Source organism: Podarcis cretensis, assembly GCF_951804945.1.
Source record: "Podarcis cretensis genome assembly, chromosome: 16".
In the NCBI taxonomy this organism is placed as follows: Eukaryota; Metazoa; Chordata; class Lepidosauria; order Squamata; family Lacertidae; genus Podarcis; species Podarcis cretensis.
Genome location: NC_137186.1, coordinates 15,946,531 through 15,973,113, shown reverse-complemented (window position 1 = coordinate 15,973,113; position 26,583 = coordinate 15,946,531). Strand labels below are relative to the sequence as shown.

Here is a 26,583-nt window from a genome sequence, read left to right as displayed (position 1 = left end):
CAAACCTCTAGGCCTAAATAATCCCCCCGCCCTGCCCATTATTCCCACCCTACTGATCAACATTATTAGAAAAGTGGACCTTACAAGAAGATAAAAAAACTAGTGAGAATATCATTTATTTAAAAGCCTTTGTCCAACAGCCACTTTTTTAATTCCTGCTCAAAAAATCCCTTGACGCGAATCATGCAGGAAACTTCATTCACTTGGGTGACTGCTGTCCGCCCAGACAGCTGTGTGATGAATTCCTTCACTTCATTTTCAAGGGCCTGGGAGGAAATGAAAAAAAGGTCAGAAAGTAGCATGATTAACCCACCTCAATTTCCTAATCACTGGCTAAGAACAGTACAGCCACCACTGTTGTTAAACAATGCTCAATTCTCTGCTACCAATAAGATCACAGCCACTTGCTCCGGATTAACCTGGAACTATCCATAGATAGGGACGGGGGTGGCGCTGTGGGTTAAACCACAGAGCCTAGGACTTGCTGATCAGAAGGTTGGCAGATCGAATCCCCACGATGGGGTGAGCTCCCGTTGCTCGGTCCCTGTTCCTGCCAACCTAGCAGTTCGAAAGCACGTCAAAGTGCAAGTAGATAAATAGGTACCGCTCCGGCGGGAAGGTAAACGGCGTTTCCATGCGTTGCTCTGGTTCGCCAGAAGCGGCTTAGTCATGCTGGCCACATAACCCAGAAGATGTACGCCGGCTCCCTTGGCCAATAAAGCGAGATGAGCGTTGCAACCCCAAGAGTCGGCCATGACTGGACCTAATGGTCAGGGGTCCCTTTACCTTTTTATCCATAGATAATCCACTTATTTTGTCATCTTAGTATAAGAAAGACCAACAGGGTGCAGTATGCAATGTGAATAACACCTACCCAAATATCGCCTTCAATCTTTCTGATGACCGTCATCTTCCTGCACCCTCTGAAGGTAGTATCTGTGTAAACTGGGATATTGTGCATTCGCGACCTCCTTACAAAATAAGGAAGGTCAGGAGGTGGGTCTAGTGTAGGAGAAAGCAAAATGTGTGGATCTACAGATGGTCACATTTATATAACTAAATCAAAGCACAAAGCAGAGAGCTGGGTATACTTGCCCCCCCTTCCTCCAACCCTCCACTAATTTTATAAACATTCCTAATTTGTGTAATTAATTAAAGCCACAAAACATCTTGAGGTTCTAGCAAGAGAATAAGGGAAAGGGGTGATGTGAATCAAGCAGGTAGAAGTACTGACTTAAAAGGTTTATACCTTGTGCAATAAATGAAATGTCATATACAGGCACCTACTAGTGCCAGACTTGCTTATCGCCAGTGACAGAATGGTGTGATTTGCTTTCTGCTGCCTTCTGTATCTAGTTCAAACTTTACTTCCTAGGGTGCCGAAAGGATACTACATGTACAAACTCTTTCAGGGACCCCTTCCCTTCAAAAGCTAAGGGTGGGCAACTGCATCTCGCTCTCTCCCTCACCTATCACAGGTCAAGTTTGGCAGGTGGATGCAGCTGTATATGAAGTCAGTCCATCTTGTTAACTACTGTCTACACTGAGTGGCTCTCCGGGATTTAAATAAGAACTCTCCCAGGCCTACCTGGAGATACCACAGGGAATTGAACCTTGAACCATCTGCAGTTAAATAAGATGCTCTACCAGTGAGCTATGACCCTTCCTCTGACATCAATACAACTTTTGACCACACGGTTCTTACTGAGACCTTTGCAAACCAGACCAAACAGCCTGATCGATGGTGCCTGCAAACCCTCTTTCAGCTCAGCCAGGTCTTCACCAACCCCACACCTGATGCCATAAATGATGCCAGGGAGAGGGCAGTTAGACCTGGTTGGGCCAAAATGGTCTTGTGAGTCTAAGACTCTGAACTATTTAGAGCAATCAAATTACCCCTTCCCCTGTATTTTACCTTGAGGTGGGCTCCATCCAGAAGGGGTGGGATAACTGTAATGTTTCGGGGGTACTGGTACTCGGGAGGGAGGTATAAGTCTCTCCACAAACCTATATTCATTAGTAGATTCAATAATCCCTGGATATTTCTGTTCTGTAGAGCTGGTTTCTGCTGAAGCTTGCCTCTGAAACAGAAAAACGTTAGTCAACTTACAAGAATTTTGCTTGGGGATATCGTCACTATTTTTCTGCTATAATAATGGCAGAGATAAATTTGTCAGAGAGAAATCAGTTCTTTCTTCAGCTATGGAGAATGAGAATCGTATGCTAACAGGGGGAACTGAAACTAAATGTTCCTAAAACATTTTTTATAAGTCTTATTGAACCATTTTGGCCAGACAGAATAGGCACAATGTTTGAAGGAGATCTTGCAAGGCCACCTAATTCAACCCCCTGCTTGATGGGGAAATCCAGAGCTAGAACATCACTCAACAGCTTGCCCCGAAAGATGGCTTCCTAGCCTCTGTTTGAAGACCTTCAGCAAGGAAGCACCCACCCTGTAGGGGAAACGCAGAAGACCACTGTAATTTTGAGGAGTTAGATGACATGTCTCTTTCCCTTTTACAACCCTGGTTTAAGGTCTGTTGATTCATGATAGTATAATTTGTATTTCACACACCAGTATCAGGAGTTTCCTGGGTCCCCTGTGTTCTAAGTGCTGATTGGCTAGTGGGGAGGATACCCATATGCAGTGACTTGGGTTGGAGACCCTCAGCTGCTCCACATTAGTTGCACCTGGCCAATCACAAAATTCAACTTGAGCCACTCTGCCTAACAAGCACCCCAGAAGAATAAAAAATGGGGCAAGGAAGAGATAGGAAGATGTCCATGTCTACCATCCTGACCTCCTTGTAGAGTAAACAAATAAGGATAATAGAGTCTATGAAGTATTGGTCAGGAGCCTACAGCCCACCAGATGTTGCTGGATTACAATTCCCATTAGTCCATTCTAATAGCCAAGCTATTTGGGACTGAGGAGAGCAGGGCTCCCAACAACATCTCGAGGGCCAAAACTTCCCCATTCCTGCATTAGAGGGGACTGCGAAGTCCCTACTCGGCATCCCAGATGATGTCAAATAAAATAAAAACCACTGCCCTCACCCTCACCGCTCATTTTTTACACAATACAGAGCAAACACGGATTTGCAAAGCTAGAAAATGCCCTTTTCTTTTGGAGAGTAAGCTCTACCGGCTGTATTTTTGCCCGTGCCCTGAAGCTCCGGCAGCGGCGGCGCCCGTCTCACAACCTAATCCCTAGCCGCTTCCTTCCACGGCACCCCGCCCCCTCCCTCCCTCAAGCTGTGCTCGAGTCCCCTTTACCGTATGAGCCGCCGCCAAGAGTCGCTGCCGCCATCCTCCCAGCAACGGCCCCTTCCGCAGCCCAACTCTGGCCAAGGCGAAAGCCAAAGTGGCCATCTTGCGAGGAGGAGGAGAAGCGCGGGCTGAGGGCGTCAACGCGACCCTACCATAGAGAGGGCACGGCGCCACCATAGAGACAAAATGATGGTGCCAGCCCGGCCGCGAGAGAACACCAAGCCGAACCAACCATAGAGACGCCAACGCCCACGCCCGACCCCACTGCGCCTGCGCCCTGGTAGTCCCGCCCCATTTCCTGCCTCTTTCCTTTTCCCTCGTCTGCGTGCGCGAAGCGGCGGCGACTCTTCGGCTCTCCCGGCTCCATCTTGGATCGGCGACTGAGGGTGAGACGGGAAGGGAGGGGAATCAAAAGGAAAATGGTGGGGGTGGGGTCCCCCGGACTCCTGGGTCCCCTTGAGCCGGCACTCAAATCCAGGCCTCCCATTTGGAGAGGGGGGAATTGGGGAAGGGCAGGGAGTGGAGCCCGCATTCGACCTACTCGGAAGTAGAGCCCATGAAGTGAATGAGCGCGGCTGACTTCTGGCCCTTGGCCCAATGGGCCTACTCGGAGCAGGACTGGCCTCGGCTGCACGCGGCTCGCAGGGCCCCGTGAAGCACGTGGGGATGGAGCGGGACGCGTGTTCCAGCGATGCGGGCGGCCGGAGTTGCCTTGCTCGGACCGTCCGTCCCCGTAGCCTCGGCTTCCGCGGGGACCGTAGAGAGGCTCCCCGTGTCAGTCCGTACGGAAAACGCGGCCAGCAACGCTCTTCTCACGCTGCTAAGACTGAGAGACTGCGCAGGCAGGCAAAGGCCATGGAGCCGCTTTTAAAAGCCTGCGGAGCAAACGAAGCTGGGGGGACGGGACGGGTTTGCCTTGTGGCCATTCTTATATGACCCCCTATGTGTGGATGCTGCTTCCTAAAGAAGGGGCATGACAGGTTACCGAGGCAAAAACGGGGTGAGGGAATGGAAGCGTTGCTTGAATAGCACATCCTTTGCTTGAAGTAAAAAGTAGGGACTAGGAATGATCCAGATGAGTTTTGCTGGAGACTTTAAGGAGACAAGGAAGGTTACTGTACAGAGGCATTGCAGGAGACCTTTATTTATGCAGTGACTAGGTTTTCATGTTTCCCCATAATCAACGTTCCCTGGGCATTATACTTATTTATATCCTGCCTCTCCCCGCTGACAGGGACTCAAGGCATCTAACGGATAAAATGGAAACAACTAAAAACATAGGCAGTGCATAACCGGTTGTAATCCCTCTTCTCATGGAGGTAGAGTGGGCTTTGGTATGTGTAAGTGAGGTTAAGGACATAACGATTGGGCGTGGGTAATTAAATACAGTACTTGGGGTTTTTTGTATTAGTATTTTTTTTTGTAAGGGAGTGATAAGAGCCAGGACTCCTGAGTGCTTTTTATGTGACTGGGGGAACACACTGTCTAAATGAACTCCTGGCTTTTCCTGGAGAATTCAGTGGAGGGATGGGATTAAGAGTCTGAACCTCCTTGGTCCTGTTTTAAGATAGAAAGATAAATGGAGGGGTAGCAGGGTGTGGGGAAGAGATGGAAGAGCTTAATAAGGTAGAAAGCAGATAGGAATTGTAGGGAGAAGGGTGGGTGGGTGGGGAGTAAGTCAGGATGCTAGTATTCATATTGTTAAGCCTGATTGCCAAGGTGTGGGAAGGAATGCAAGAGAGATGATTTCAGAACTGTAGTATTTGGTCACATCCCCACTATACGTTTAAAGCACATTTATGCCACGTTAGCAGACATGGCTCCCCACAAATAAACATGGGAATGGTAGTTCACCCATCACAGAATTACAGTTCCCGTTAATATACTGCAGTTCCCAGGACAGAGGGAGAGCCATGGCTGTTAATGTGGCAGTGCTGTGCCTTGAATGGTACAGTGTGTGTGTGAGAGAGAGAGAGAGGGAGACCAGGATTCTCTGAAAGAGAATTGGACACGGCTACATTCTCACTTTGCAACAGATAGGTCAAGACATCTCTGTTTCTGTGTGTGGAGCTGTTTGTGGCCCAGCAGATGGCACTGTGTGTTGTTCAAATGGGGGGCGGCGATAATCTTTGAGAGGAACTGTGTTGAGGTTGGCATTTCCTAGTGGACTCTGTTCCCTGCACCATATTTGGAAGGATACACACAGACAATTTTGTGAGTCCCTGAAACAAAGAATTTAGGGGCCTTCCAGCAGTATCCTGATGGAAGCTAAGTTATTGCCAGGATGAGCACCAATAGCAGGCTGAATGGAGAGGCTTGTGAGCCACATCTTATGTTCTGAGTTTGTTGTTGAACAGCAGCATTACCTTCAGGTCTGCTTTACAGAATGGAGAGAGTTTCCTAGTCTAAAAGATAGGTGGGGAAACTCCAGTGGTACTAGCTTAAGAAGTAAGAAAAGCCTGCTGGATCCGGCCAATAGCCCATCTAGTCCTGTTCTTCTAGTGGCCCACCAGATGCCTGTGGGAAATGCGCAAGCAGGATTTGAGCACAAGAGCCCTCAGAAGCATTGCTGCCTCCAACTGTGGAGGGCAAAGCGTAGCCATTGTGGCCTGTGGCCATCAATAGACCTATTTTTCATGAATTTGTCTAATCCTCAGGAGGAAATGCTATACTTTTGCACCCTAATCTGATTGCTGTTCTCCTCAGCACAGGTGGAACCATGCAGCTCTTTATTCGTGCTCAGAATCTGCACACCCTTGAGGTGTCCGGGCAAGAAACAGTAGCTCACCTTAAGGTAAGGAACAGTTGTTGTGCTATTTACAAAATTATTGTTCCACTTTTCCACCTATTGGTGTTCAAGGCAGCTTATAGCAATATTCAAAAAAAAAATGAAGCAAATCTGGCTAATTTCCTATTAATGGAGAAGAAAAGACCTTCCCCCCACCCTCTTAGCAGCCTTTGTGAAAAGTGCTGTACCTCACTAGGTTCACTGTACTTGGTTTGTTGCATAGCGATAGCGAGTGTTGCTTCTGCTATTCTCTAGCTGCTGTATTTGAAGTTGGGAAGGGATTACCCCCCCTTGTATAGATTGGTCTGAGGCTCTCAACACTTGTATCTATAGTTTTGCCACCTTTCATTACCGCTTAACTTTGTTTGCAGAAGTCACTTGGAGCCTTGGCTATTGCTTAGCGGCCCACCAGCCATCTGCTTGCTGGGGGTGGGGATATTTTGGGTCAGACGCCTGTGGCCTTTCCAGCTCATTCTAGGCTTGGGTGGTCTTAGGACTAGGTCTGTGGTCTGAAGGCAGCAACCCTAGGCTGAGTGAGTGAGGCCTATCTGGGTCTGGTCAGTGCCTGGATGAGAGAACACCTTGAGGTCCATTGAAGACACAGTGTGTAGTGGCTTCTCTTCCTTGCAGCTTGGGAAAGAGGCTGAGACAAGCAGGGTTTATTCTTACTCTTCCCCCCCCCCCCATAATCAGTGTTACATTTTGGTGGACATTTTAAATCATTTTGTATGCTTTTAATAGTTGATTGTAAGCTGTCTAGAGACTGTCCTTCGTTAGCTAACAAATAAAATGCATGGCTCCTGCAAACACATTCAACAGAACCTTGATACAGCTGGGAGTGTTGGTAGAAGTGAAGCAGAGTGGTGGTGGTGGCGCTTAACCCTTCCCCTCCATGCTCCTTTTTCTACTGCTATTTTTCCCTTGCTTCGTTTCAGACATGCCCTTACAAAAATTCACCAGGGCTTTCTTAGGGGAGGGTTGGGCACACACCCTGCCCCATCTCTGCTGACTTTTCCTTGAGGGACTGGGAAGTTCACACACAAGGGCTACTGAAGAGTTGGCTGTCGACGGGTCCTTCCAGCTCAATTCCGTTTTCCTTGTCCGTGGCCTTTGTGCCATCCTCCCTGCTGTTGCAATTAGAGCGGTGGGGTGTTTTGGTGACTCCTATCTCCCTTCCCCTCCCCAGGCCCACATCGAGTCCTTGGAGGGCATTGTGCCTGAGGATCAGGTGATCCTCCTTGGTGGAACCCCCCTGGAAGATGATGCGGTCATTGGGCAGTGTGGCATCAGTGACCTCACAACACTGGAGGTTGCTGCGCGCATGCTGGGTGGTAAGTATGGAGCCCCCAGAACTATTTGTGGGTCAGGTACCAAAGTGATGGCAGTTGGATTGAGGCTTGTTGAGTCCAGTTGGCTAGAAGGCCAGCAACTGCATTGCCACAGGTGATCAGAAGTCAGGATTTTGCCTGACATAAAGAATGTGGAGAGTAAACTTTCAAACAATAGCCTACCCAGCGGGTGGGTTTTAGCCCTCCTGTGAAGGGCTGTGCCAGCCTCTTCTCCCTGGACCCAAATATCATCTCATCAACAAAGGTCCTGGTTGACAATATTTTCTTTAGCCCATACACCTCTGGTCACTTCTGTCAGCTGTGGTGGTGCCTCCAGTGGCCTCCCTGATATCTTTTTGTGTTTCTCTCCTCCTCAGGTAAGGTCCATGGCTCCCTGGCTCGTGCTGGCAAAGTGAGAGGCCAGACCCCAAAGGTAGGTCCTGTTTTTGTCTTCTGCTGTATGGGAGGACTCTGAGCCACAAAGCCCCATCAGCATAAGAGTGCCTGGCTTGCAGTCCAGGCAGAAATCCATGAAGTATAGTTGACCCCGGCATGTTCTTGAGCTAGCAGCTGCTGAATTTGGCCCAGTCCATAACTTAAGTGCCCAAATGTCTTCAGGCAGGATTGGGCTGGGTGGAGAGCTGTCAACTGCCCGACTTTCAGGGTGTGGTTCTGGGAGTTACGTATCAGGGGCTAGACATTGCATGGTGGAAATTGAGGCTGCAGGGCAGGGTGAATGGTGGTAGGCTGAATTCCTTGCTGAAGTTCAAGCGGATCTTTTACTGATGCCTGTTCGGTTTTGTTCTCCCAGGTTGCTAAGCAAGAGAAGAAGAAGAAGAAGACTGGCCGTGCCAAGAGGCGCATGCAATACAACCGCCGCTTTGTCAACATTGTGCCAGGCTTTGGCAAGAAGAAGGGCCCCAATGCCAACTCCTAAGCAGCACCCAGTTACCTAATAAATCTGATCTTAGCTTGGACCTGGTGTTGGTGGGTGTTTTTCTTGTTTATTGGGAACAGGGGCTTTGTTTCACTTGAGCCCGAGGACTGCAGTCGATTCAGAGAAAGTGGGGCAATCAAAGTTGCAAAGTGGTGTAGGAGAGCTGAAAATAATGCCAGTGTATTTCACATCTGGCAACCCATGTGCCCCTTTGGTTGCAGATAGTACGTGGGTAAAGGTAAAGGGACCCCTGACCGTTAGGTCCAGTCATGGACGACTCTGGAGTTGTAGCGCTCATCTTGTACAGCTTCCTGGTCATGTGGCCAGCATGACTAATCCGCTTCTGGCGAACTAGAGCAGCGCCCAGAAACGCCATTTACCTTCCTGCCGGAGTGGTACCTATTTATCTACTTGCACTTTGACATGCTTTCGAACTGCTAGGTTGGCAGGAGCAGGGACTGAGCAACGGGAGCTCATCCCGTTGCAGTGATTCGAATTGCCAAGCTTCTGATTGGCAAGCCCTAGGCTCTGTGGTTTAGACCACAGCACCACCCGCGTCCCCTAGTACATGGGTAGATGAGTCTAAAAATCTCAGGACACAAATTTTCAGCCAGTAGTATTGTATTTAGTGTTAACTCTGAAAATATACTCCATTCTGACCAAACAGCCTCCGTTTAGCTATTTTTAAAATTTGTATATCAGGTTCAAGATTGTGGTCTACCCACTTCAAAAACATTCAAGAACCCACCTGTCACAGCACAGCTGAGTGGAGAGGACTGCGAAGCAAGTAGAAAAGTGCTCAATGTCCTCTTTCCGATCACTCGGGAATTACTAAATCAGTCTTGGGAGAGGGAAGTTCCTTTTTCAGGGTCAGAGTTTTTAGAGGGAAATACTGTCACCAGCCACCTTCATAAAAATAAGAAGTAAGCATATATGCATTTAAAATGGGCAAGCTCTCCATTGCCCCTCCATGATGGCATATTTCCATGGCTGGTTTTTATATGTAGTGCATTAGCCTCTACTATTTGACAAATCACTTCCACTAGGAGCTCACAAAGCAAGAAAATAATGGAGGAGGAGGGCCAATGGCCAACACAGTGCTCATTTAGTTTGATGTATTTTTAAGTTGGTCATTGGAGAGGGCTCACAGGATGGACTGCTTTCATACAGGAAATATTTCCAACACAAGTATCATGGAGAAGGATTCTGGCTTGTCCTTGCCATGCTTTTTTTTCCTGCCAAGGGATGTTTTATTGGAGGGGAGACAGGAACCTGGCCATGGTCCAAAGTGGACAGCCACAGGGTGACCACTGTACTAGCATGGTAGTGCTAAATATGCTGCTCTTGAAGAAGGGGAACGCAGATTACATTACCTGCTCTACTACCTCTGCTTGGGGGCATGTGTTTAGCTATTTAAGATGGGCTTGAGTCAGTGGGTTCAGAAATTGCAAGTAAACACATGTTGCCAATTAAGCTCAAGCCGGACCTGGAAATGCTGCCAGCTGCTCCTCCCTCTCCCAATTGCTCCAGTCGTCCCTGTTGCCCACCCACTGGTGTTGCCTATTTCTCTCTGTAAATTTCTACAGTGTTGATTCTTCACTACCACACTCTATCCCCATTCCTTTGAGGTCTCTGGAAGTTACATTTTTCTGCTTCCTGCCCCAAGTCTGCAGGCATAAACATTCAAGTGCAACATTAAGCTGAACTGTTGACAACAAATTAACTGGTGCACAATTATTTTTATTCTATATTGTTCAAAGAGCCGAAGGAGCTGCCACGCCCCCCAAGAGCTTGTCCAGCCCCTGCTCCCAGCTCACATTTTTGGACCCTGTGAAAATTGCTCTTCGCATATTGTAACTAGCTCAGGGTTTTGGCACACACCTGCACAATACCTGTTGGGTATTGGAGAAGGCAGGGAGGCCAAACTGCAGGTGGAGGTTTTGTGTCCCCTGCCCCCATCCTCCCTGCAGCAGAGATCTACTACAAGGAGCAACAGTCCTATTAAGGAGGAGAAAATTGATAAGTGACCCCCTCCTTACCCTGGTTGTAAATCAGAAGGCACAGTTAAGTAGATGGGGCATGCTGAACGTTCTGCTTGGTGGGGTAACATGCCACTCCCCTTAGGAACCAGCCTCCACCATTAAGAACAGTATACGACCCACTTAACAAATCAGGTATGCTTATATCTCAAACCAGCGTGGCTAACTTCCCGCATTTCAAAGCAGCGTAGCACAGCGCCAACTAAACGCCAACCATTCTGGATATAAAAAAAATTCCTTCCAGTAGCACCTTAAAGACCAACTAAGTCAGTTCTTGGTATGAGCTTTCGTGTGCATGCACACTTCTTCAGATACACTGAAACAGAAGTTTCCAGACCCTTTTATATAGTGAGAAGGTGGGGAGGGGTATTACTCAGAAGGGTGGTGGGAATGGGTGATTGGCAGATAGCTGTGATGAGCCTGTTGACGACTCTTAACGACTCATACCAAGAACTGACTTAGTTGGTCTTTAAGGTGCTACTGGAAGGAATTTTTTTTGTTTTGACTATGGCAGACCAACACGGCTACCTATCTGTAACTCATTCTGGATATGAGCGCTATAAATATATTAAATGGATATAACACAGCCTCTGCGCTCAAAAGCACTTCCAAGCTTAAAAGCGGCACGATACACTAGATCTATTTTTATTACCGAAAAATCAGGGGAAAGCGCGAACGCAGTCCCCCACTACCACAAATTATGCAGTCGAGTTTCCCGCATTTGGGGAAATCGCAGGGGTCAGCACACCCGCAGTGCAATGGATGAGCCTCACCCTGGGAAAACCACCTTCATGATCATGGTGTCTCCCCTGCCAGGTAAGTATGAGTTGGAAATGCTCAAGCACCTCCTGGGCACTCTTTGGCTCTGCTATACAAGATATGGTGACCTCTTCAAAGTAGGTGCAATAAACCTCTGTAGTAGAACAGCAATGCTTCCATATCCAATATCTGTAGATTTATATCTCCAGATGCCCTAAAGTCCCCGGTCTCTTCTCCGGTTTTCCTCCCACAATGCACTGTTGTGGCTAGATTTACATACGTGAGTGCGTCTGCGCGGAAACCAGTTTTCCAAGGAACGAGCGCACAGCCTTCTGGGACTCGGCGCTCTCCGGCCCGAGAATGAACGGAAACTTCCGATTCGCAGCAAGGTATTAACGCGGAAACCCTTTAAACAGGCTGCTGCCGGAAATTCCCGAACGCGCTCGGCGTTCCTCGGCTGCTTCTTCTCCGGCATGGATTCCGCGGGTTCGAGTCCCGCGCCGGACATTCCCTGCGGGCACTGCCGGGCCGGGCGAGCCCCTTACACTTGTCCGCGGTGCCACCTCCGCTTCTGCTCCGTGCCCTGCTACCGGGACCACGGCTCCTGCGCCCAGGACTTCCAGAGCCGCGAGCTGGAGCTAAGCCTCCGGGGCCTTCGGGGGGACAAGGCTTCCCAGCGCCGCCTGAGAGAGGCCCTCCTGCGGCTGCAGGAGCTACGCGAGCCCGGGGATGACGGCCTTTCGCTAGGCCTCAACCCTGACGTGGAACAAGAGGAGGCGCTGTGGGAGCAGCTGAGCCCTGGCCAGAGGAAGCACTTCCAGCGGCTGCTGAGCAGCGGACAGATCTCGGGACTCCTGCCGGCCTGGGAGCCTTGGTGGCTGAGGGGCAGGAGATGCGATGGCACTGCCCTGATCCAGGAGCTCCAGGGGGACTCCAGGGATGCTCAGGAGCAGGAGCCCCACCGGCACCCAGAGGCTTCTTTGCAACAGCCACCACTTCCCACCCACACAGAAGAGGCTTCTCCCACCGGCACCCGGAGTCTTCGACAGCAAGCAGTGCCCACTTTGCCATCCTCAATCCCTCCACTGGCCCACCTGACTCGTACTCCTGCCTCACCTCTGGTCCGCTTCCAGCTGCCCAATGTTCTCTATGCCTATGCCTACGCCTTGGCGCTGTATAACGGAGAGGCGGACGAGGCAGAGATGCTCCCTGAGTTTTGCGAGACGGTCCTTGACGTTTCTGGGGCTCTGGGGGCCAAGCAGGTTTTCCACTCTACAGCCGAGGCCCTACAAGCTGCTCTCCAGGCACTGGCAATGGGGCAATACCCCGAATGCCTGCTAGGCAATGCTGAGGTGATGGTGGCCGTGGCCCAGATTTTAATGGGGGAGTGCCAGGCCCAGCAAAAGGGGTTCAGCCTGGCTGCCCTCGCCCACATGGCCCGACTGCTGAGCAAAGGGAAGAGGCGGCTACCTGCCCAGGACCGAGCCAGAATCTCTGGGGCCCAGAAGAAGTGCGAGTTCTTGCTCTCCTGGGTGAATGAGAATGAGGTGGCTCTGAGCCTCCTGGCCTTGGAGGTGCAGCAGGAATACCATGCCCACCTAGACATGGTCAAGGAGGTGGGGGCTGTCAGCCAGGAACTGGAGCGGATGTGGGGGGCCAAAGTGCCTCCTCCTAAGAAGCCCCTGATAGAAGAACTGGACTGAATTCAGGAACTTTGACAGCTGTCAGATGCTCACCAGCTGGCCTGGGAGGGAGTTGGGGGGGAGAGTGCTCCTGCTGAAACCAGATTAGGCTTTGGAGCAGGAAATTGAATACTCTGTAAACGGGATCACATATTGGATTAGACAAGATTAGCCCCTTTTCTGTCTCACTTCACGTTAACACCTTGAAATGGAGCAGGGCTTGAGTTTCAAGAGGCACTTGTGGGGGCTGCTGGTGTAATAAATTGGTGAACTTTCTTGCTGTTTTTGTTCCATTTTTTAATCAATGGCCCAATCCTATGTGTGGTTAGTTGGGATAAGGACGGTCCCACTGTATCTAGTAGAGCTTACATTCTAGTAAATACATTGAGTATTTACATTGTGTTTGTGTGTTTGTGTGTGTGTGTGTGTGTAAAAGACAGAGAAAAAAGGTTGCTCTCTGTTCCATGCACACATGAAGCGCCCAACTAGACCTAAATTAAGATTCTGCATAAATTTGAAATTCTGCAGACTTGACTGCAAACATTCCCCTAGCCTAGCCGAAATGGTTAACCCTGACAAAAACTCAGAAAGTTCCCTGGTGTTAATTTGCTGTTCAAGAAACATTTGGCTTTCAAAAGCTGCTTTAATAAACCTGAATCTCTGCTGTGTTACCAAAATCAGTGGTTACTAAAATCTAGTCCCCAAAATCCAAGCTTGATTAGAAATCATTCAAAATCCAGATTGAGAGTTTTTATGTCACTTTCTGGATGTCTAGTGACATCCATAGTCAAAAAGCGGAGTTAGCTATTTTTCCCATCCCAAAATAAATTCAGTTCTGTTTAATGTCAGGTTTCTCAGTACAGCTTTCTTAACTTCCTATAAACAGGAATCTGCCTTTTCCACAGGTTAGTAGCACTGGTCACAGAAATTGTGCGTGCCAAAGATCTCAGATTTTTTAAAAAAATGTTTCCTTAATTAACTGAAAATGTTTCTAGTCCTTATTGCTCCAAAACGAATTGCGGTGGAATCTCAGAGGCCAGAGCAGCACTTCCAGTGGGCTGCAGCTTGCCAGATGTCTTTGATGTAGCTCAGTGCTCTGCTGCATTGCAGAAACAGAATAAATATGTGAAGATCGACACAGCAATTCCAGTCATGTAATCTGGGCTCTTGCTGTCTGCACAGAAAAAGGATTTTTTAAAAAACCACAAAAACCAGCAACACAGAGTTTGCCCACATGATCTTTGTGGGTTAAATTTTTGCAAATTCAGGCTTGACAAAAGAAGGCGATTTCTAGATCGAAATGTCCTGACGGGCAATAGATAGGAAGCAAAAGAGCCTCTCGTTTCCTGAAAGAAGCAGGCCATGTTGTCTGAGTGGGTCTTGGAAACAAAGCTGCAGCAGGCTGAGGACCCCCCTTCCCCACAGCTCCCGGAGGGGGGGAGGGGGGTTGTGACCCCACAGTGGGGACCATGGCACCCATTCCTCTCCTTGGTTGAGACTGTGTGGGCATGGGCTTCTCCAGGCAGGCAGAAAGGGTGGATTTCCATTGTGGTGAGCAGGGTGAGAGCTGAGTTGTCAAATGATGGCTCAGTAGAGGTAGGGGAAGATCCGGTAAGGGACACGGCGGCAATACTCCTGCCAAGCGAGGCCATACTTCCTCAGGCACTGGTGCTCGTCCCGGGCTTCCCGGTGAATCAGAAGCATGGTGAAGTAGAGGACATAGAAGTAAGGCAGGATGTGGGTCAGGCCTGAGGATAGGAAACAGAATGGGGAGGCCGTTGGGGAGGGTGGAGCAGAGACTATTGGGACTTCAGATTTCAGTGCAAGGAGGCACAGAGAATCCCATTTAGGGGTGACGAAGAGAGAAAGAAAAGGGGTCTCTTGGCACCAGCAGCCTTTTCTCTCTCTTTCCCCCTCGCCCCAAACCCAGCTTTTAAGATCCAGCCTGATCAGTTTGTGGGGGAACCTTGAAAGCTTCCAAACTATTTTGTAACATTTAGGTTGGCCTAACGGAGGTATTGCTGTAATGTGGATCTTAATGCTTTATTTTAACTCCTGTGTAACATACATATAGTGTTTCAAATGAAATGCCATTCTTTGCCTGCTGGGTTACTGCGAGGAACGGGGGCCAGTGCAGGGGTCCCCACCAGGCACCTCTGGACTACAATTCCCATCAGCCCCGGCAGCAGCCAGATTAGCCAATGGTCAGGAATGAGGATGTGGGAGCCCAACTGCAGGCTCCCGCTCCCTGGGTGAAGGCTGGAAAGTGATGGGAAGGCTCTTTCCGGGATTTTGCAGGGCATAACATGAAATTATAAGGGGTATATTTAATTTTCTTTGTGTTTTGCTTGTTTCTCTCCAAAGTGAGGATTTTGAGAGCCTCCCAGCGGTTACTCAAAAGGCCATGAGAGTCATGGACATCGGAAAACGGGTGCTGCTTAACTCTGCACCCTCAGAATTTGTGTCGACATGTATAGGATGGTTCTCTTTTTCTTTAAGGAAGCACAGCAGCTCTGTCTATCTGAGGGGATGCTGTCTCCCTTTGGCAACTTGGCACACACTATGTGTAAGGTCATGTACCGTATTTTTCGCTCTATAACACGTACCTGACCATAACACGCACATAGTTTTTAGAAGAGGAAAACAAGAAAAAAATATTCTAAACTAAACAGTGGATGTATGATTTTTGTGGTTCATGCTGTGGCCACAGACATGTGATCTGACGGTGAGTTTGGGGTAGCCCAATGCAAAAATCCTGAGGATCCATGTGGATCCATGCTTTGTAACCACGTTTTTGCGCCATTGCGGCCCCATGAAACAGTGGGTGCGTGTGCTTTTTGGTGCAGGCTGTAGCCATGGATATGCTATGTGATCTGATGGTGAATTTGGGGTGACCTAGTGCAAAAATCCTGAGGATCCGTGCTTTGTAACCACGTTTTAAGTGGGGAGGGAAGGAAAAGAACTCAAGGGACAAGGAGCACGCGTGGGGTGGGTGGAAAAGGATGCTGCTAATAATGCAGGAGAGGCTCCTCTCCGGCTTTGCTCCTTTAGAACAAGCAGGCTCTGCGTCTCTCCCTCCTCCCCGGGAAAGGAAACCATGATAGTATGAGACAAATCAAGAAAAATTGCAACCAACACTCTCCCCCAACAAGCGCAGTGAGGTCAAAACACACACACACACGCAGAGAGAGAACTGGCCCTAAAGTCGCAGGGCGCTGGAAGTCGCAGGGGCGCTGGGGGAGTGAACGGGAAGCAGGAGGAGGAGAAGGAGCCCTCTCTCACACACACACAGACACACAGAGTGTCAATTCTAAAGTCGGAGGCAGAGGGCAGGGAGAGTAAACGGGAAGCAGGAGGAGGAGAAGGAGCCCTCTCTCTCACACACACACACAGACACACAGAGTGTCAATTCTAAAGTCGGAGGCAGAGGGCAGGGAGGGAGAGGGCAGGGAGAGTGAACGGGAAGCAGGAGGAGGAGAAGGAGCCCTCTCTCACACACACACAGACACACAGAGTGTCAATTCTAAAGTCGGAGGCAGAGGGCAGGGAGAGTGAACGGGAAGCAGGAGGAGGAGAAGGAGCCCTCTCTCTCACACACACAGACACACAGAGTGTCAATTCTAAAGTCGGAGGCAGAGGGCAGGGAGGGAGAGGGCAGGGAGAGTGAACGGGAAGCAGGAGGAGGAGAAGGAGCCCTCTCTCACACACACACACACAGACACACAGAGTGTCAATTCTAAAGTCGGAGGCAGAGGGCAGGGAGAGTGAACGGGAAGCAGGAGGAGGAGAAGGAGCCCTCTCTCTCACACACACAGACACACAGAGTGTCAATTCTAAAGTCGGAGGGAGAGCGCAGGGGCGCAGGGAGAGTGAACGGGAAGCAGGAGGAGGAGAACGATAGCTCAAGCACACACACACACAGTGGCTAATCCAAAATCGGACAGCAAAAAACTGCAGGCAGGGACAGAGAGCACGGGGTTGTTTTAAAGCTCTGCTTCTCTCCCTCCTCCCGGCTAGGTTGGCTGAAAAGCTTTGCTGCTACTTAGCAGCTCAGTGGGGAGGAGAGAGGAACATAGAGGACGGGGTTGTTTTAAAGCAGCCAAGCCCGCTCTGCTTCTCTCCCTCCTCCCCAGCTCGGCTCGCTGACAGGAGCCGCTTACACCCGCTTTGCTGTTTCAAAGCGAGCCACGGACTGCTCACAACTGCAGCAGATTCCCCCGCCATCTGTAGGCATTCGCTCCATAACACGCACAGACATTTCCCCTTACTTTCTAGGAGGAAAAATCTGCGTGTTATGGAGCGAAATTTACGGTAATTGCCTGTAATGGTGTTGAGTGACCCTGGTGAGTGGGCTGGACACTGAGATTCTCTTCCTACAGACTGTGGTCTGGATATTGAAGGAGGGGGAGAGAGGCTCCCGCTTACCGCAGGGTAAGGACCACGCAAAAGCCATGATGAGGTCTCCTAAGTAGTTGGGGTGCCGCACAAACCCCCACCAGCCGGACACCAGCAGGCGCCGTCCTGTGGCCGTGGGGATGGTTCGCAGTCCTGCAAGGAAACAACATTTCTCTTGTGAGAACAAAGGGGTTGGGAGAGTTTCAAAAGGCGTGCAGGTCTTCCAAAAGCAGGAGGCCAGCCACGCTCTGCTTTCGCAACAGGGAGGAAAGCGATGCCCAATTTTCCACCTCCCTCCCACAGGCAAAAGACGACGCCCAGGCACCCACTCCTCTTCAGAAGCAATGGCATTTGGATTTTAAATGCAGGCGCTTTTCTGAAGCACTTGCCCGCGTGAGCCGCGGCTATGCATTTTAAGAAAAGGAACATTAGAGGCCAAAGGTTGTGAAAGTGCAGGGTACAGCTTGTGTGTCTCCCAGCAGGGTCCAAACAGGCCACAAGGTACAAAGGAGGACAAACCAGCAACTTTGGGGTCGGCAGGATTCCGGCGAAAGGCATTCTTCTGGGAGTTGGCGCCACGGAAAATGGAGTAGCCCAGGCCTGCAGGGTTGAGAAAGGGGCGGGGGGAGAGTGAGATGGCATGAATGGGCAGAGCAAGCTAGAGAGAAAGAGTGGATGGACAGACAGAGAGTTTGAGCTCTGGGGTGGCTGAAGGGGCAGGGCTATGAAGAAAAATAATAAACACATGCACATTTGCATAGATATTGTTCAGGACACATTAATTTTGCTTTTAGTACCCTATGCACAGCCTCTCCCTTGGCCCTCCCAAACTCAGGAAATACCATATTTTTTGCTCTATAAGACTCACTTTTTCCCTCCTAAAAAGTAAGGGGAAATGTTTGTGCGTCTTATGGAGCGAATGCAGGCTGCACAGCTATCCCAGAAGCCAGAACAGCAAGAGGGATTGCTGCTTTCACTCTTGCTGTTCTGGCTTCTGAGATTCAGCATATTTTTTTCTTGTTTTCCTCCTCCAAAAACTAGGTGCATCTTGTGGTCAGGTGCGTCCTATAGAGCGAAAAATACGGTAATTGTTTCTAGGTAGCAGGCATCATCCACACCCCTGCTTAGGCACTGGGTAGGGGCACTCTGCAAAGAGGGGCTGCCTATCTTTGACACAGTGGAAATTTTGAATATTGCCTGTTTGTTTTTAAATGTACAAAGTCCCTACTCTTTACTATCAATTGATTAAGGCTTTATATCCCTTCCCATTCTGGAAGCTTAGTTAAGAGCAAGTTGGTTACTTTATTAGACCCCTGACACGAAAATAAAAGAAAGTTGCTGAAGCTTGGAGGGGAAGAAAATATATTCTGTGCATGCTCAGAGGCCCTGTTTGCCACCCAACTCACCGTTTAGCAGGGTGATGCCCCCAGCCATGGGCAGGCTCAGCTTCTGCGGGTGGGTGACGAGGAAATACGACTGGAGGGTGTACAAAAAGGGCACCCACGTCAAGTCCCCGAAAGCCAACATGAAGCCGAAACCGTCATGGACGATGTCCATCGTGGTGAGAACAGCCTCCTTTGGAAAGAAAGAAATTTTGCTTTTTTAAATCTGGCCCAGGAAAATCCACCAGCTCTCAGTCCCCACTAAACAAACCCACTGCGAGCCACAGACTGAAGAGTGGGTGCATTTCAGAGAAGTGCCAGCAGAGCAAACAGGTTCAGGTGATTTGAGGAAGCAGGTACTAGGGAGGAAAGGTAAGCCTTCCTCTCCCCCAGGGGCGCACCCCAAAATCAGAAGAAGAAACATGAGCAGAATTGAGGTCCACTAAGATGAAAACAGCCCGGCAGGCACACATGGTGTCAGTTTCTCTTTTTGTGTTCTTTGTTTACAGCCAAACAGGGAAAAGAAGGTTTATTGAGCCCCTGGGAGGCTTGACTGAAATCAGCACTAGGGAAGGGGAGCAGTTTGGAAATCCCTGCTTTTGCTTCTGTTCCTTTTTTTAAAGACAAAAGCAAGTTTCTAGTCCTTATGGAAGGAAGTGCAGGAAATCACCAAAAAACCAAAATATACACGGGTGTCATTTGTAAACTCAGCCTGGCAGTTCCTGTGATGCATCTTCATGGCAGAAACGGAGGAATTAAGGCTCCCTGCAAAACTCAGGCCGGCCGGTTCAGATCCCACCCTCTGCCAGACTTGCCTCGTGCCATAAGGCATCCACCACGTAGAGAAGCTGGAAGCCATTAACGAGGATCATCGCCAGGGAAGGGCTTCCTCTCAGCTCCGTCTCCTTCACCAACATGGCCATGTTAATCAGGGCCTACAAGAGAGCAGGGAAGCAGCGGGTGGCAGAGGGGAAAAAGCAGTATTATCCTCATCACCATTAGTAGTAGCAAAAGCTACAGCTTGCGGCATACCCCTCAAGTGTCCTGTTTTAAGCAGGACACCCCCAGAATTACAGAAGCCATCCTAGCTTCCGATTGGCTCCTGGGATGTCCCATTTTGGCTCCTGCGAGAGCATGGCCCCAAAAGACGTGAAAACAATCTGAAGGCCACCCAGTATGGGGAGGTTGCTGCCAGCTCTATGGCAGAGGTGGGCAACCTTCGGCCCTCTAGATGTTGCTGAACTACAACTCCTGTCATCATTGGCCATTGCTGGGGCTGATGGGAGTTGTAGTTCAGCAGCATCTGGAGGGTCAAAGGTTCCCCACACCTGCTCTATAGGCTGATTTGAATCTGCATCTTCACAGTCCTCACCCAGCACTCCAACCACAACACCATACTGCATCCCAGTTGTGTCGGCTGCCTGATCCCCAGCGATCCGGACCCTTCAGTATGGGGGAAGGGGCGCTCCTTGGCACTGCCACACCAACACAAAGGGGTCGCTCCCCAACCCTGCCTTCTGCTACTGACCAGCGCAGGGATGCCTACCCATCCAAGGAGACCCGGGCGCAGCTCAAAGAAGAACTTCAGGTCAAAGGTATTGATCCGTGGGTTCAATTCGTGGCCCATGAAGAAATCATAAACGGGGTTTCCTGTGGGAAGGGGAAAGAGGCAAGCAGGAGAAATTGCCATCAAAAACACTTTGGGGAGGTGGTTCTGACACACCCCTCTAGGCAGCTGCACCCCCGTGAAGCAGGAAAGTGTTGGCAGAACGTTGTGCCCACATTTTCAGCATACAGTGGTACCTCGGGTTAAGAACTTAATTCGTTCTGGAGGTCCATTCTTAACCTGAAACTGTTCTTAACCTGAGGTACCACTTTAGCTAATGGGGCCTCCTGCTGCCGCCGTGTGATTTCTGTTCTCATCCTGAAGCAAAGTTCTTAACCTGAGGTACTATTTTTGGGTTAGCAGAGTCTGTAACCTGAGGTACTACTGTATATGCTCAGAAACCAGAGGAAGAACACACAGCCTCCCAGAATGCTCTGCAGCTGATCTTATAGTCACCATGTCTCAATGTAAAAGAGCCAGACTAGGACCTGAGAGACCAGGGTTCAAATCCCCACTCATGAAGCTCCCTGGGTGAACTTAGGCCCTTTGCATTCCCAAAGACCTTTCCGGTCTATTCGCATTTTCCCGTGTGTTCATAACGATGCAAATTACATGTACAAAGAGGTAATTGCCAACTGGGAATAACAATTTGCGTCCCCTGGGTATTTTATCATTTTTACACGTAGCGATTTTTATACCATTGCCGTATAACAATAATACCAGCAAGAATAATGCTACATATGTGGTGGACATTTTTCCGCAAAAACTCCTGCCTCTAGATATGAATGAGCCTTAAAAGGACTGCAGGCCTCTCTGTTATTTTTGCTAAATGACGTATCATCCCCGGGAGACAGTCCTTATCTGATTTTGCCAGCCAATTCATGTGAGGAGATAACGGCTTCAGTCTCTCCCCCCCCCCCCCGCCGCCCTTTTCCTTCCTGCCACCCCACCACCAGCTTGCACCAGACACGGGACATTTGATGGGTTTTGGCCATGCCCATCAAGTCGCTAGTCCCTGCCGGGGTGCAGCTGGCAAAGGAGGCCAGAAGGAGCCCTGTGTCAGGGTTCGCACCTCACCTGAGTTCCCGCCTGGGGCCAGGGCTGCCTCTGGGGCGAACAAGGCCTTGAGGTACAGGAGGGCGCTGAGTCCGAAGGCCACGAGGGAGGCAGAGAAGGCCAACTGCAGGAAATGGTCGTGGATGTAGCTGAGGCGCAGTCCAGCCGCCAGGCCAGCTCCAACCACCAGCGCTGTGACCACCATGGCATGGCACCCTGAGAAATGTGGGGCAGGGGGAGAAAGAGGGTGGGGCAAACAAACAACAACCAGACATCAATTTCTCATTCCTCCTGCCCCACCTTCCTAAGCCGATACCAATATGGCAAAACTTGGGGAGAATCACAAGGTGGCATTTAATAAAATGTTCTCGGGTCTTGAAACACTGGGATACGCTGAAAAGCCACTCAGCACCACATCCCTCCCCATTGCTGAGAACCAGCAGCAGCACCTCAGTGGCTGTCTCACCTCTGGGGGACCTTTCCCAAGGGTGGGGGGCACCTACCATTAATCCGGTACTGGAGCCGGGTCTTGTCTCGCAGGGGGGTCCCTTCTGTGAGCTGTTGAAAACACACACAGATGCAGAAGGCAGTGGTGGGATCTATGCTGCCAGGGCTGCCTGAACGCTGGGTGCTTTCTTTATATCAGGGTTTCCCAAACTTGGGTCTCCAGCTGTTGTTAATATTGGCAAAACCTATTTGGTGTTTCGCAACTTTCTGACCAGTCGCAGGACCTTAGCCAGACCTAGCAGAGTACACGCAGAATCCATGGAAGCAATTGGCGACTTGGCTGCAGACAGGATAGACGAAGCAGGAACCAGGAACTTGTAGTTAGGTGCTTATTATGTACAGTGGACTATTTACAGGAACAGAACACGGATCTTTTGCTAACTCTCTCTGACACGACTCTCAACTCCTACACTGACACACAGAACTCTGAACACTGAGCTCTGAATACTGAATTAACACATTCCAGTTAGTAGGCCATTAATTATCACTTCCTACAAAGAGCTTGACCAATCAGGGAGCTATCCCCATGTCTCTGTTATCACCAGGCAGACTTACTCCTTCAGATTGTCTTCTGGCTGTCTGCCAAACCTTAACTGACTCTGTGTGAGTAGCTGCACGTACACAGTTTCCCAACAGTTAAGACTACAATTCCCAGCATCCCTGGCCACTGGTCCTGCCAGCTAGGGATGATGGGAGTTGTAGTCCGACAACAGCTGGAGACCCACATTTGGGAAACTCTGCTTTATATGGAGCCATGGGGAAGCCTCTCTGGTGGGAGAGGAATGCTCAAAACACGCTTTGGGGAAATAAAAAGACAGAGGGCTGCTTTGGCCTTTCCCCACAACTCAAGGATCCCTCTGCAGCCAAGGGCTGCCGCTGTTTTCTGATGTCAGTTCCCCATTTCTGCCATTTTACTAGTAGGACCAGCTAGCCTTTCTCCCCATTGTGCAGATGAAGAAAACTGAGGCCAGGCTGCAGAACCTTACAGCAGTGCAGGCAAGAAGGAGTCCGTGGCAGAAGCCAGGAAAAATCCCTTGAGTGTGTGGAGGTCTCCTTACCTTCCCCATCGGGAGCATATATAAGAAAGCTTGCAATCCAACCCAGGCCAAGACTAGGGCAAAGTCCCGGGGGTCCCACAGGGAGCGGAGGGTGGGCAAAGGATAGGGGATGTTCAACAGGCTGGCCTGCTCCGTTCTGCAAGTCAACAGGAGGTAGAAGACAGTGGTGGGCATCAGGACGATAAGGAGGGCAGCCCCTGTGATGAAAAGATGGAGCAGTCAGAAAGGGGAAGAGACAGAACCCAGGAGTCCTGCATCCCCTGCTCACACCATTCCCAAGCCTGCCTAATGGAGGATTCCTGGGGAGGGATGAGAGAAAGGTATTGTTACAAAAGTTAAGTGCCTCCCCCTCTTTCTGCCGAGCAGTAGCCAGAGTCCATGGGATTCCAGGCACTCACCCAGGCTCCCTTTGGAGACTGTTGTAGCTTTAAAAAATATGGTTTATTCACCTATTTACATCTTCAGTCAGCATGGAGGGAGTCCAGATCTTAAAGCATGGTCATCTCAAGAGGGGATTGTCCCCCACAGCAGTGCAGCCCTGGCATCTCTCCCAACCAGCCTTCAGCCAGCCTGCCCAATATGGATCCCAGTCTTTCTTCTCCCCCCTTCTTTTTCCCAGCATACTTTGCTAAAAATTATATTTTCTTGTCATACAACTCCAAGTTATCCTGGCAACCATGTGAATTCCCAGTCTCTGTTCACACCTCAGGGCAAGGGGGGGCGGGGAGAAGGACAATTATCTTGCATTGACAATGGCCCTCAATGACCCTGTATTGTTTCTTAATGGCCCAAAGCTTGGCCAGGTCATTTGGTATAGGATAGCTCAGGAATTCCTCCGCAGCCTGTATTTCTCCCTTCGCATCCCCAAATAATAAAAATTCTACCATTTATTAATTTCTAAGGTTGAGCCCCTGCCACCAATCTATAACAGTATTCTGCCTGCACCCACCCACCCTGCTCTCAGCCTTCTCCCCTCACCTAGGACGCCTCCAAATTCCAGCTCTCTGGTACGGGGGACCTTCAGTCGATCCATTGTCCTCTTGAGCAGGTCCTGGGCCAGAAACCTCCTCTTGCAAGTTTCCCCGGTCTTCAGCAACCGCACACAGACCTAGAGAAAGAATCCATGAAGACCAAACAGAGTCCCTTGAGACAAGCCCCTGAGTATCCCCGCTATGTGTGTTTCGATGGCCGAGCTGATTTGGATCGCCTGTTAACAGAAGCCACATTCTTTCTAACTGACTGTGCCTTACATGCAAGGCCGCATGGCCGTGGAGTAATTCCGCCCAGGTCCCCTTCTTTTTTTAGACATTAATCACCAGGAAGGCACAGCCAACAAAAGCCAGCCAGCTGGAGGCAGGGATTCCAGAGGAAGGGCATGCTTGTCAGACTGTCATGTCTGTCCCGTTAGACATCTGCCACTAGGCTATCTCACAGGGCTATTGTAAGGTATGTGCAGCGTTTTGAACCCTTTGGAACAGACCTCCAGTTAATATAAAGTGCTACTAGTTCATGAGCACCTGTGAAACGCCTCTCATAGGAACACACGATGCTGCCTTTGGCAGTCAGGCCATTGTCCCATCAAATTCAGTATTGCCTCCACTGGCTGGCAGCATCTCTCCAGACTCTTTCCCAGGCAACCATCATAACTGGGAAGGATGTTTTGTATGCAAAACAAGTGCTTGGCAAGTCCACCTCCCCTTTCCCAGAAAATCTGCGACTCAGGATAAATATTTGAGTGCAATTATTTCAAACATCAGGTGCAAAGTGTACCCCCTACCCCACCTCTTGGGGTCATGAGCCCAAGAGTGTGTCAGACTCCTCAATTAGTCTCCTGCTGCACAAAATTGGAGTTAGTGCTTGCCAAGGTTGAGCCTCAGCACCCATTTCTGGTACCAAAGCACACATCTCAAAGTTACGATCGAGTGCCTCTGAGCATATTGGGAGTGCTTGCTCTCTCACCACTAAGCCCTCCAGACACATCTGGACATTGTTAGGACAAGGGAAACATGAGCCCCAGCACACACCCATCCTATTCCTCTCCTTTCCTCCTAGGAGTCTACTGTTGTATTTTTGTGTGTGTGACTGGCCCAAGGTCATCCAGAGAGTTTAATGGCCAAGTAGGGATTTGAATTTAGGCCTTCATGGTCTAGGTTTGCCAACACACCACACATTTAAAGCATCCCTGCCCAAGGATCCTGGAAACTGCAGTTTGCCCCTCACAGAGCTACAATTCCCATCACCAGTGGTGTAGCGTGGGGGGTGCAGGGGGGCCCGGCCGCACCGGGCGCAACATCTGGGGGTTAGGGTTAGGGATAGGGGGCGCAAATCCAGGGTTAGGGGGCACAAATTACTTGCCTTGCCCCGGGTGCTGACAACCCACGCTACGCCACTGCCCAGCACCCTTAGCAAATTACAATTTCCAGGCTTAGTTGGGATGTCTTTAAATGCCTTACAACACACTGGTTCTCAACTGAAGCCTCATCCCTGTGAAATTGTTTGTTGATTTACTGGTTCCAAAAGGAATTGGCCTTTCTCCTCTCCTTTAGAGTCCTGTCAGTTTTGTAATTTTGCATTAAGAACATGCTAACTGCTTTGTAGTCTCTGTCTCAAATTCTCAGCCCAGTTCCCTGTCTCCAGCAGAGAAAGCAACTCTCTAACAAAGAATCTTCTGGATCCAACAGCCTGTGGCAGAGTTGTCCTTATAAGCGAGAGAACTGCCAACCTTTGAAATACATGGCTTTTGTATGTGTCTTCAAGAACTATTAAACCACCTGACAAGGTGCATGCTTGAAATCTGTGCCATTTGCATCACCCCCAAAGTGTCTGCACCCCCAAATACAGCCACAGCAGGCACCATAACCTTCCAACAGCTTGACTACACCCCCCCCAAAAAAAGGCACACACTCCCATTGTCTCCTGAAACAGACTGAGGCCAACAACAATATGAGGTAATTCAAGGTACTTCAGGAGCCAGAATTTGTGGCGCTTCTGAGGAGGACAGTTCTGCTGCTGACCTCAATACATTTAGAAAGAGGGAGATGTCAGATGCCTTGCAGGTCTGGATGCAGGATCCAACCCTTATAGGAAGCTGCCATACTGGATCAGTCCCCATCTTGCCTGCCCAGCACCCGCCCTCAAATGTGTGTGAAAGAGAGAGAGAGAGAGAGAGAGAGAGAGAGAGAGAGAGAGAGAGATTGAACCTGGCCGGGGTGGGTGCGGGGCACCCTTTCCGTGCAAAACATGCGCCCTCCCATTTGAGCTACCGCCACCTTTCCCCTAAAAGAAAGGAGCAAGCTCCCAGTCCTCATGTTTCTGTAGAAAATTCGTCTTTTCCGTAGAAAAGGCAGCTGCCTCATCATTCTCCGCCGGTCCTTGCTGCGCCTAAGCTCCGCATCCATCGACGGCACTGCGCTTCCAGACGGGGGCCTTTCCCAGCCCGGCGGAAGCGTTGCTGGCGAGGATGCCAACCTCAGGTTGGGCTGGCCCCCCTTTCGGGAAGGTCCCTAAATCCACCCTCCCCCGCGGGGACCCCAGTCCCCTGCCTGGCTTGGGTGCATCCCCAGAGGGACCCGCGCATGTCTGCCCCACCCACCGGCCCTCCCGATCCCGCCAGCAACAGCGGCGGCATCCTCTGGCATGGGAGAGGGGACACACCGGAGGAAGGCTTACCTGGAGGCACCTGGATGCGGGAGGCGCTCACCTGTCCCGGCCACCTGCCCGCCCGCATCAGGCCGGCATCAGCTGCGCCACCCTCTGCCCATCCTGTCCCTATCCCG

At 50.2% G+C, this 26,583-nt stretch overlaps 4 protein-coding genes across 6 annotated transcripts; 2 read left to right on the top strand and 2 right to left on the bottom strand.

The window, feature by feature from the left end:
• Positions 1–93: 93 nt before the first annotated feature.
• On the bottom strand, positions 94–3,436 carry MRPL49 (mitochondrial ribosomal protein L49). Its single transcript, XM_079957256.1, has 4 exons — positions 3,277–3,436; positions 1,916–2,081; positions 875–1,002; positions 94–266 (listed from the first exon to the last, which is right to left on the bottom strand). The coding sequence occupies exons 1-4, from the start codon at positions 3,370–3,372 to the stop codon at positions 120–122; spliced, it is 537 nt and encodes a 178-aa protein (XP_079813382.1). The 5' UTR covers positions 3,373–3,436; the 3' UTR covers positions 94–119.
• Positions 3,437–3,529: 93 nt separating this feature from the next.
• FAU (FAU ubiquitin like and ribosomal protein S30 fusion) lies at positions 3,530–8,363 on the top strand. Of its 2 annotated transcripts, none has more exons than XM_079957316.1 (5): positions 3,530–3,656; positions 5,982–6,064; positions 7,245–7,389; positions 7,764–7,819; positions 8,198–8,363. In XM_079957316.1, exons 2-5 carry the CDS (start codon positions 5,990–5,992, stop codon positions 8,321–8,323), a joined length of 402 nt encoding a protein of 133 aa, XP_079813442.1. In that variant the 5' UTR covers positions 3,530–3,656; positions 5,982–5,989; the 3' UTR covers positions 8,324–8,363. The 2 variants fall into 2 exon arrangements, with proteins under 2 accessions (XP_079813442.1, XP_079813443.1); XM_079957317.1 differs by having other exon boundaries at positions 3,548–3,656; positions 5,977–6,064.
• Positions 8,364–11,457: 3,094 nt separating this feature from the next.
• ZNHIT2 (zinc finger HIT-type containing 2) lies at positions 11,458–13,079 on the top strand. The gene has a single exon (XM_079956947.1). It carries the CDS (start codon positions 11,595–11,597, stop codon positions 12,822–12,824), a length of 1,230 nt encoding a protein of 409 aa, XP_079813073.1. The 5' UTR covers positions 11,458–11,594; the 3' UTR covers positions 12,825–13,079.
• A 1,168-nt stretch (positions 13,080–14,247) lies between these two features.
• TM7SF2 (transmembrane 7 superfamily member 2) lies at positions 14,248–26,583 on the bottom strand. 2 transcript variants are annotated; one of them, XM_079956903.1, is made up of 11 exons: positions 26,477–26,575; positions 23,786–23,915; positions 22,808–23,004; positions 21,746–21,800; positions 21,264–21,458; positions 20,127–20,230; positions 19,396–19,515; positions 18,605–18,773; positions 17,718–17,798; positions 17,229–17,351; positions 14,248–14,551 (listed from the first exon to the last, which is right to left on the bottom strand). In XM_079956903.1, exons 2-11 carry the CDS (start codon positions 23,838–23,840, stop codon positions 14,391–14,393), a joined length of 1,260 nt encoding a protein of 419 aa, XP_079813029.1. In that variant the 5' UTR covers positions 23,841–23,915; positions 26,477–26,575; the 3' UTR covers positions 14,248–14,390. The 2 variants fall into 2 exon arrangements, with proteins under 2 accessions (XP_079813029.1, XP_079813028.1); XM_079956902.1 differs by lacking the exon at positions 23,786–23,915 and having other exon boundaries at positions 26,477–26,583.